General features: G+C 35.9%; 1 protein-coding gene across 1 annotated transcript; it reads left to right on the top strand.

Annotated features, from left to right (window-relative positions):
- The first annotated feature begins 291 nt into the window (after positions 1-291).
- On the top strand, positions 292-1151 carry LOC110866488 (ATP-dependent DNA helicase PIF6-like). Its single transcript, XM_022115636.1, has 2 exons — positions 292-422; positions 518-1151. Exons 1-2 carry the CDS (start codon positions 292-294, stop codon positions 1149-1151), a joined length of 765 nt encoding a protein of 254 aa, XP_021971328.1.
- Positions 1152-12003: the final 10852 nt, after the last annotated feature.

Raw genomic sequence — 12003 nt, 5'->3', positions numbered from 1 at the left:
CTTGAAAATAATTCAATGTGCAATATCAAAAAACAAAGTGGGGCCGCTAAACTGATTCGGTCTACCAAAATAATCATATGGGATGAAGCGTCGATGGCTAAACGACAGGCGATAGAGGCAGTCGATCGTACATTCCAAGACATTATAGGTGTTAGTCTCCCATTTGGTGGAAATATAATGGTTATGGGAGGTGACTTCAGACAAGTGTTGCCGGTTATTAAACGTGGCACTCGAGCACAGATTGTAGACTCCAGCGTATGAATGTCACCTCTTTGGTCTTTGACTAAGAAGATGCGGTTGACCATAAATATGAGAGCGCTAAAAGATCCATGGTTTTCTAAATTTCTTTTAAGAGTCGGCGATGGAACTGAAGAACCAATCGAAGGAAACTATATTCGCATACCCGATGACATGACAATTCAGTGCAACAAAGAGAAAACACTATAAAAGAATTGATCCATGCCATCTTTCCATCAATTGAAGATAATGTATATTCTTCAGATTATATAATCTCTAGAGCAATATTGTCCACTAAAAATGATAGTGTTGACGAGATTAATAATCAAATGATTGAAATTTTTCAAGGGGAGGAAAAAGTTTATTACAGTTTTGATGAAGCTGAAGACGATCAGCGCAACTTCTATCCGGTCGAGTTCTTAAACTCGCTAAATGTTAGTTGTTTGCCGCCTCATAAGCTTCGTTTAAAAATTGGATGCCCAATAATATTGTTACGTAATATCAATCCATCACATGGCCTGGGTAATGGCACGCGATTGATATGTAAGGGTTTCATGCGAAATGTTATTGATGCGGAAATTGCAGTCGGTCAACATGCCGGCAAAAGAGTTTTTTTGCCAAGAATCCCTATAACCCTTTCTGAAGATGACATGTTCCCATTTAAGCTGAAAAGAAAACAATTTCCAATTCGACTTAGCTTTTCCATGACGATTAATAAAGCTCAAGGTCAAACAATTCCGAATGTTGGTATTTATCTTCCGGATTCTGTATTTTCACATGGACAACTTTATGTCGCGTTATCAAGAGGGATTTCAAGACAAAGTACGAAGGTGTTGGTACATCTCGCCAAAGAATTCAAACAAAGCGGAGTTTACACATCAAATGTTGTCTACCAGGAAGTGTTGCGTGATTAATTAATCGCATCCGAATAAAAAAGAAGGTAAGTTAGTAGATTTTGTGCCTTATTTGCTTCCAGAAATTACCTTTTAATTACTATTTTAAACCACCTGTAGGCGTCTAACATTTTTTTATGTGTTGAAATCTGGTACAGTAGAGGAGAAGGTACAAGAAAGTCATAAGCGAACGGATGTATTGGTAAAACAGGAAGAGATACAAGAGACTCCCCGCATGGTGTTTTTATTGTTTTGTCCAGCTACTTGACTGTTTTGAACTCTTCTTGTTTTTAATTACATCTACTTCCTTGTTTTGTACTATTCTTGTAGAAGATCACCAAATAATCGATAAACTAACAGAAAAACCAGTGCCATTGTATCACGAATAAGAAAACTAACTTAAGTACTATACAATATTTCATGAGACGACGGATAAACTAACGGTAAACAATTATACCATTGTAGATTGCCACTCCCGCCGCATCGCGCGGGTAAGTGACTAGTACATACATACATACATACATGCATACATACATACATACATACATACATACATACATACATACATACATACATACATACATACATACATACATACATACATACATACATACATACATACATACATACATACATACATACATACATACATACATACATACATACATACATACATACATACATACATACATACATACATACATACATACATACATACATACATACATACATACATACATACATACATACATACATACATACATACATACATACATACATTACATCATACATACATACTACATACATACATACATACATACATACATACATACATACATACATACATACATACATACATACATACATACATACATACATACATACATACATACATACATACATACATACATACATACATACATACATACATACATACATACATACATACATACATACATACATACATACATACATACATACATACATACATACATACATACATACATACATACATACATACATACATACATACATACATACATACATACATTACATACATACATACATACATACATACATACATACATACATACATACATACATACATACATACATACATACATACATACATACATACATACATACATACATACATACATACATACATACATACATACATACATACATACATACATACATACATACATACATACATACATACATACATACATACATACATACATACATACATACATACATACATACATATACATACATACATACATACATACATACATACATACATACATACATACATACATACATACATACATACATACATACATACATACATACATACATACATACATACATACATACATACATACATACATAACTACATACAACACACCTTCTCACATACATACGTACATACATAACTACATACAAACATACATACTTAAAACGGATCATAACTACACACATGCATACCTTCGCTCACACGTACATGTATTTACATAATTACATAAATACATTATTACATACATACTAACTCGTACATACCACTTACCTAATTCTCCACGAAATACTGTCATATCTTGATTACAAACATCCGTATAATAAAACAGGTACGAACAAACTTATATACATACTCACTCATATTCATGATTACTTATTAGCTTAAGCGTATTGGGGAGAAGTTAAATCTATACGTACATACCCACCTACTTAGTTCATTACCCCACATACTCGCTCTCACATCCCGATCTTACCCACACATCATAAACGCTTTTTAAATGCCCTTTGGGTATGTTTCGGATTTTAAGAATGAGTTTCGAACTCACCCGTAACTTACCAAGCCTTTCTGTAGGGTTGAGGAACATTATAAAGACTTAACAAGGCTTGGTATGGGCCCACGGGGTCCGAATTCGAAGGAAAAACAAAGAAATCCACAAACTTTACATTTGCATCTGACCTCCACCGTAAGCTATGGTGGCTACCGTAGCTTACGGTGGCCCCAAAAGCTTTACGGTAGTTCTAAACTGCCTTACGGCTGAAAAGGAAACCCAGCTCCCACCGTAGCTTACGGTGGCACCGTAAGCTACGGTGATGCCCAGTTCAGCTCCCCAATTTAATACCAAAACTCGCATAACTTGTTCGTTTTGCATCCGTTTCACTTGAAACTTGTTCCTAAACATCCGTAAAACAATTCCTTACATATTAGCCTATGAACCCTTACCCGTGTCCTTAATCATTACACATTTTATTACCGTTTCCTCACTTATTCTTATTTATTCGACCCGCTTGGTTCCACAAACTATCTTTGACTATCTAAATCATTACTTCTCTTAATACCTTCATTCATTTTATATCATACATAATTTCCCCTCATTCATAAACAAGAAAGTTCTTATATATACTAAGAAGTGAGTCGGGAGTCACTTACTTTGTGCATCCGTGTTCGTAACCGTTTCCTTGCCTCGTTTTGACCCGTTAGCCTTCCATGCTTGGTCCATGCTAGTGTGGTTCCTATTCTTCCATGTCGTCATGCCATAATAATGTTAGTATTCATACTCATTCATATTAACACACATTTTCCAACTCTTGTCTACATTGACTTTCACTAACACGCTTACGACATGAATTGTCAACCATATTGTTCAATATATTCGAAATCCAAATTCGTTATCACACATAACACATAATTGGTCTAACACCTATTCCATGATCTCTCGATTCTTATATTTGTGTCAAAATGCCTAACCATGCTATAAATTCTCGGTTGACTTTCAGAAGGTCAACCTTCTAGCATATAACTTCCAACTTTTGAACACACATTCATGATGATATGGTAAACCATATTAATGCCATCATAATCATTTCATACATAAAGTTGTATGACACATACAACTACATGATCACCTAGTCACATACACAATATTCACATAATCAATTCACCCATATTTATGCTTTCATGATTCCACATTTGACAACACATTGCTAAGTTAGACAACTTAACGTAATTCATAACATCATCCTTTACTAGTATGGTCATATATTATTCATTTAGTACACATTCATTTCTTAATCATCATTAAACAATTAATCAAATCCATGGTGACCGTTGTAGGATCGCGTTCGGCCCTGTTTGAGTTGATCAGAGAAATTCCTATCCAAATCAAGAGGCGGAAACTAATGATCTGGTGCTATTTTAGCTGGATTCACTTTAAACTTGTTGTATTATTGATCAATTGCACGAATACAAGTTCCAACAGCACTTCGGCAGCACTTCGTGGCTCAACCGGAACAAATACACCGTAACTATGTGTTCTGGGTTCGCTTGAAGTAACCAACTATATATAGGGAAGGTGATCCGCTTATATGGTCAAGACCATATAAGCGAACCTGCACTCAACCATATAAGCGAACCTGACAAGCAGTCACATAAGCGAACCTATACTAGATATGTACTCATGAGCGAACCTAGACCTATATACATAAGCGAACCTTTACAATCTAGTGTTTCTAGGTTATTTTGTCATGACTGATCTATCCAATACTAAGACTCGATGGAAGATGTAGTCGACAGACATAAGTGCACTAACAAACTCCCCCTCGGATGTTGACGGAGTCTTCGAGTCTTCACAAATGTCAATCTACAGTCTTTATCAGTCTTCAATCTTCCTTTGAAATATCTGTCATTTCAAGAATCCTCGTTCTCTTTCTTCATCATCAACAAACTCCTCTCTCTCGAATGTTGACACGGTGTCTTCAGACTCCCCCTCTCACACAGCTGGGATCGTAGTCTGGAATTTCCAACTTCATTCTTAGATCGTAACCTGGCACTTCATCACATTCAGGTTTCGGAACCTTATCAACCTGCAAAAACTCTACCCAAAAATAAATTTTCTGATAACCATTTGTGGATAAGTTTTTCAAAACTAATTTACCACTTGCAGGAATAACGTTTTATAGCAAAAACTTTTCTCATCTTCATTTCAATAATCTTCAAACACATTCACCCAAACCATTTGTTCATCATTTTAGCACTCGGTTTTTGAAAATCAGATTTCCAAAATCAGTTATCGAAAATCTTTTTGGATTTTTCAAAATTTATGCTAAAACACACCAAAAATCTTTTTGAATTTTTTAATAAAAGTAAATGCAGAAACGAAATATTTACAGACAATATTTTTGTGAGATCATGCAAGAGGATCATATCAGTTATGAAACATATCACTAACACCGTTAAGCTTGATTACATACTAAGTTCTAAACAATTTACCTAGATTGTCAGTATGTTTGTCCACTGAAATTTTCCCACAGACTTTAATTGATTTGAGATAAATTATTAATGTTTTAGAAACTAAAACTTAATTGTGTATCACTCCACTTGAATATACTCCCGTATCCAGATCCCAATATTCAGTCTTACAGGTGAGTATACTACAAATGATATCTGTAAAGGGGTAATGTGCGAGGGCCGTGAGAGCTCAGGTCGATACTTCCGTATACGCAAAGAGATGACGGCTTCGACTTTTGGTGGGTCCCCTTTAGAGGATCTTTTATTACAACAGCAAAGATTATCAATTTTATTGTTTAATCAGATTGCTGAGGGCGAGCTTATGTTTCAAAGCTTTTTGCAGAAAGTATTATTCGGGGACTAGGTCAGTATTTCCATACAGCAGAAGTCCCGGAATAATACCCCAGATATCACTGAGCATAAAGACCTAGTATCTCCGAATAAGGGATCTTTCAAACAAGATTTCGGGGGTTACCCATATATCCAAGAATAGTTACCCACGAATTAAGCTAGTTTGAATTTAGGTTTATATCTCGTTTCAATTTACTAAATGTGCGAAAACCTACTGACACATCCGCAGTAAGATTGTTTATCACTTTTAGCTTTACAATTCGTTAGCGTGCTGTGATAGTCCACTGATGTACTATCATTTCCTCTTTTATGCAACAAAACTCATTTTAGTTTTATCATGTTTTTGGTTTTTTCAAATTTTCTGATGTTTTTGGATTTTCTAAAAAAACTTACTCCCCCTAAAATTCAAATACATCTAAAGAAAATTGAAACAAACTGTACAGAATATGACAACTGATATCAAATCGCTTCAATTCTCCATTCGTTTGGCTTAAACAATCAGAACTCCCCCTCACAACAAACTATTTTCCCATAATGATTTCAAAACACTTAAGTTTGTTTTAATCAAAATGGTTTTTCCGGAAAATAAGTTTAGTTGTTATTACCACTTGTAGAATTGGGGTACAAATCATTACATTGTTTTACCAATCTTGTGAATAATAGTTAATTCAAGTTCAATTCAATGACCCTGATTTAACCACTTGTTGAAACAACTGGTTCACCTTCTGAATCACTAAGCATTTCAAACCTGTTTTTCAACCAATTACCATTTGTTGGTTGAATTCTCAAGGTGCCGATTCCTACTCCTCGCTTACAAACCTGGGAGTTCCGGCAAGTCCTGCAATTACTTAAACACAGAGTAAGAAGGATGCCGATTCATGATCCACAATACCAACTTGGGATCTCCGGCAAGTCAGGTTTTTATTCTTTGAAAAATATATCCACCCAAGCCTGACCTTCCTTGGGTGTAACAACATCTTCTTCATCTTTTCTTTCAACAGACTTGTAAACACGTCCTTTGGAAGCATAAAAATCTTTGATGCTTTTGGCCTTACCGTTGACCATTTATCCAAAGATACGTTTCACATTTCCGTTGAAAGTTTTTTCAACATCAAATTTCTTCTTGTCAGAATAAAATTGATTTGAAATTTTAACTTTTCCAACTTTCTTCATAAAATTTTCAGCACGCAAAGGTGGAAAATTTTCATCGTTCATAGTTGGAACTTTCTTTTCAACCTTTTTCTCAACACGTGGCTCCTCTGATTTTATTGAATCAGATTCATCACCAGAACTATTACCTGAACCTTTCACAACCCATTTTTGATTTGGCACATTATCTTTTCTTCTTGAAGCACTCTTTGAACATTCTCCTTTTTTAAAAGTTGAATTTTCAAAACCAGTAAACTTTCGGGTTGACAGTTCAGTCTTTTCAACAACTTTTTCTTTCATTTTACCAGAGACTTCCTGTTTTGGTTTGAATGTCTTCGGACAATCTCTAGCAACATGACCAGCAATCTTACACTGAAAACATGTTCTCTTTTCAATCTTCTTCGGAACTTCATTTTTCTTCAGTTCTTCTTGCTTCTTGGCAAGGAATTCCTGATTTGTCTGCTTTCTGAATGATTGTTCTTTTTCAGCCTCTGACGTTTTCCCTGAAACAAACATAATTTTTGGTTTATACATTTTTTCATTTTTATAGTTTTTCGGTGGGACAAAACCAAGACCTTTCTTTTTGAAATTACGATTATGGTTTGGTTTCTTTTGGAAACTATAACCAGAATTGTAACCCATTTTCTTGTTGATTCTTTGTTGATCTCTTGAAGTGTATTGTTTAGGTTTTCTGATAAGATTTAAATCTTTTATTTTAGAAATATTAATTTCTGTTATTTTGAAAACCTTTTGAATCATTTCAAATCAGACACTTCTTATTGGAAAACTCTCATCAGAATATAATTTGTCAGAACCTTTCGAAGTATATGCCACTTTGACCGATTCATCAGTCAAATTAGATTTTGAAAGTAAAAACTCTTTATCATAAACCCGTTTGTCCTTTTTATTTGTCGGCTTTGACGAATCAGACACAGACTTTTACTTTGGTTTGGACTCCGGATTTGACTCCTCACTGTCATCTTTATCCAACACTTGATCGACCACACTTTTTATCAACTTTGACTCATGATCAGTGTCTGATGACGTGTACGTGATATCAATATTTTCTGGCAAGTTATCCGATGGCCCAGACTCCCATTCTAAGTTTATTGCTTTTTCGACTCTCTCAGAATTTGGATTTCGAGGTGAATATCCATTTTCGACCGGGGGCGGACATCTATTGTAGACTACACTTGATTTCTTACCAGAAGTCTTCACTTTTTCTTCGTCTTTTTTCACAGAATTCCTTTCTTCAAATGTCTTCACTTCTTCAAACGTTTTCAAATTTTCCACTAACGAATAAATCCTGTCAATAACAAAAGATGAACATGAGTAACTTTCTAATAACTTTTTCACTTTCTCAGTTTCTATCTTTTGTGTTGCTAACTTCAACTCTAGATCTGCACACTTCTTAATATGAAAATTAGCATCATCAAGTTGTCTCAGGTACGCAATCTTCAGTGTATTCATTGCCACAGCTTGTTCACCACTCGAATCAGTATACTTGTTGATTTCTCTTTTCATTGTATCATATGATTCTTTCAACTTGTGAATATTGTGCAACAACTCATTGTTCTGCTTAATAAGCGAATCACAGTTCATGCACTTTTCTGGAACTTCACTTGGTTCTGCATCCACTTTAACATCAAATTCAGGAACCTCTTTGACTGTCCTGTTTGGTTGTAAGAATTCAGCTCTTCTTTTTTTCTCAGCTTTAGCTTCAGCTTTTAATCACTCTTCCTCTTCTTCCTCTTCTTCAAGCTTTCTTCGTCTTGCTTCAGCAGCTTCCATGACTTTCCTGTTTCGTTCTGCACATTTCAAATCATAAGCATTAGCAAAGAAAGCATTTAAAGTGTTATTGGACATCTCTTTGGCCATGAGATCTTTATCTGGGCAAAAATCATCCCAATTGAAGCCTTCAGCCAATTTTTCATCATCTTGTTCTGCTAGACACACTTTGCTGTTTGTTGGAAGATACTTATCCCATGTAAAATTTTCATATTTGCCTAGACATGCTCTTTTTGAACCATCAATCACATCTCTTCCATGAGCAGTTTGTGCCTGATGCTGTGCTGGTGATGTGACTTGGTGATAAATTGCCTTTTTGTGATAATCGTTGTTACCAAAAGGATTTTGGGCTCCGGTAGCTTCACGATTTTTGCACTCCCTCTTGAAATGCCCCTTTTCCCTGCAACGAAAACACGTAACTTTAGATTTATCAAAGCCTAAAGTTGAAACATTTGCATCACGGAAATCATCTCTTCCCGTAATTTGTTTAAACTTTTCAGCTCGTCTCAGCACACTAGCCATACACCATTTAATGTCCATCAATTCCATTTCCTCAGCATCAATTTGATCGTAATCCTCTTTCGTGAGCATTGGATTACCGATATTTCCGGCCACAAAACTACTATAAGATTCCAACACCATTCCCAACAAAGACATTTGATTCTTAGCAACTTCTTCAGAATAACCTTGATCACTTTCAAGATTTAATACAATGTTACATTGAAGTCTTTTTCCGTTCTTTGTTGCAGAAATGTTTGGATCGAATGATGAAAATCTTGTGCTGCTAGATCCCTGGGATGACTTCTTTTCAGGAGAATCTTTAACGCTGAAAGTAGTTTCGATTTTCGGAGAATGATTTGTCGTTCCAGGAACACCACCTTTGTAATACAAGCTGATGTCTTGTTCTCCATCATAATTCTTCATCCTGGCAATCTTTCTCTGCTCCATCTCTTGAGCTTCCAGATGCTTAATGAAATCTCCCAATGTCATAGCCTTGTAGTCTTTTCTGTTAGATTTCAGCATCATCAAGAATGTTCCCCATGTTTCATGTGGAAGCGCATCTGCAAGTTTTTCAATCAATTCACCAGTATCTTTTTTAACTCCAAGTTTTGACATGTTTCTCACCAAGTTACAATATCTATCAATTATCTGCTTGGTACATTCATTTTTCAATCCCCGAAATAAGTCAAATTCTTTCTTCATGAGAGACATCTTATTCTTGAGCATATCATCACTTCCCGTAAACTTTGCTTCCAATTCTGTCCAAATAGAATATGCAGTTCCATCATGTTGAAGCAGTATCAAGATATCTTCTTTTATCGCTTGCTGAAGCAGACTCACCATCAATTTCTCATCTCGATATTTCTTTTTATCTTCAGTACTCATCTCTCTAAGTGTTAACGGAGCACCATTTGCAACGTTGTTTTTTTGTGGGTCTAACATATTGTTCCTCAGTGTGTTCCCATGCATCAAGATGATAAGCCTCGACCCAATTTCCAAAACGTTCAGACCATACGTTATAATCATCAATATCCATGAGTTTAGGTGGTTTCTGAGATGTTCCGGTTTCATTTTCAATCAAAGCACTTTGAGTCATTGAAATCGGGGTTGCAAAAGCATTATAAAATTCGTTGTCCATTGTTCAGAATTTACAAAATTACACAACTTTCCAAGTTTAGGCAAAACTGTTCACAAAAGCTAATCTGTCACAATGAGCGAGACTACAACTGTCCAAATAAGCGAACCAACCAGGTCTTAAACTACTAAGTTGTCACTTGGAGCGAACCAAATATGCTCTAATAAACGAACCACATAAACAGATGAGCGGACCAGATGATTGGACCAATGAGCGAACCAAATACGCTGACCATATGAGCGGACCAATGAGTTGACCAGATAAGCGGACCAGTCGAGCGACACTCTTGAGCGAACCTGTGAGGTACTTTGGAGCGAACCTATCAAATAATTTGGAGCGAAGCTATCGAGCAAACCTATCAATTCAATGGAGCGGATCTGATTTGGAGCGAACTTATCCGGTGATTTGGAGCGAACCTACCCAAAATATGACATTTGGAGCGAATCTAGAATGTAATTTTAAGCGAACCAACCTAAAATATGACCTTTGGAGCGAACCTCAATGCTGATGTCACTGTTTGAGCATGCACGTATGAGCGAATCACCTAAAATCCTACGTTCTAGGTCGATTTTAGATCTGAAAATTTCAAGGATCTACTAATTCATAATTCCGAGTGCAGTGTGTGATTTTGAGCCGGTTTTACCGTGAAAAATTTTAAAAATACGAAGAAAGTGTAGAAAAATAGATGAAATGTAGCTAAAATGGCAAGAACTCCTCCTCCTGAGCTCTGATACCACTTGTAGGATCGCGTTCGGCCCTGTTTGAGTCGATCAGAGAAATTCCTATCCAAATCAAGAGGCGGAAACTAATGATTTGGTGCTATTCTAGCTGGATTCACTTTAAACTTGCTGTATTATTGATCAATTGCACGAATACAAGTTCCAACAGCACTTCGGCAGCACTTCGTGGCTCAACCGGAACAAATACACCGTAACTATGTGTTCTGGGTTCGCCTGAAGTAACCAACTATATATAGGGAAGGTGATCCACTTATATGTTCAAGACCATATAAGCGAACCTGCACTCAACCATATAAGCGAACCTGACAAGCAGTCACATAAGCGAACCTATACTAGATATGTACTCATGAGCGAACCTAGACCTATATACATAAGCGAACCTTTACAATCTAGTGTTTCTAGGTTATTTTGTCATGACTGATCTATCCAATACTAAGACTCGATGGAAGACGTAGTCGACAGACGTAAGTGCACTAACAACCGTCACACCATACAAGCATAAGGTAAATTCCCCAAATGCATGATTTTGATCAAAACATGCATTCAACCCGAATTCTCATATGAATTTCATCTAAAGCACATTATTCATGTCGGTTTACTATCAGTTACATCATTAACACCTTCTATGCGTATTCATCAATTAATTGCATACAATCTCATCTATTAAGCTCACCTAAGCATTTCATCAAGCACTTGGTGTGCGTACAACCTACTATGCATAGTTTACAACTAGTTCATGCATATCCTTCTAATCTCATTCATAATTCATCAAATTCCTTCTTCTAATCAATATGAATCATTCATGCATAAACATTAAACACACTATCATCATATTTCTTTCAATTTCCTCTAACAAGAATCCATATTACTCACATAATACATCAACATTCAACAAGAATTAGACAT

This window comes from Helianthus annuus, chromosome 7, assembly GCF_002127325.2.
Source record: "Helianthus annuus cultivar XRQ/B chromosome 7, HanXRQr2.0-SUNRISE, whole genome shotgun sequence".
NCBI classification, from domain to species: Eukaryota; Viridiplantae; Streptophyta; class Magnoliopsida; order Asterales; family Asteraceae; genus Helianthus; species Helianthus annuus.
Note: the sequence above shows the minus strand (reverse complement) of the source record. Positions and strands in the feature narration are given on the sequence as shown.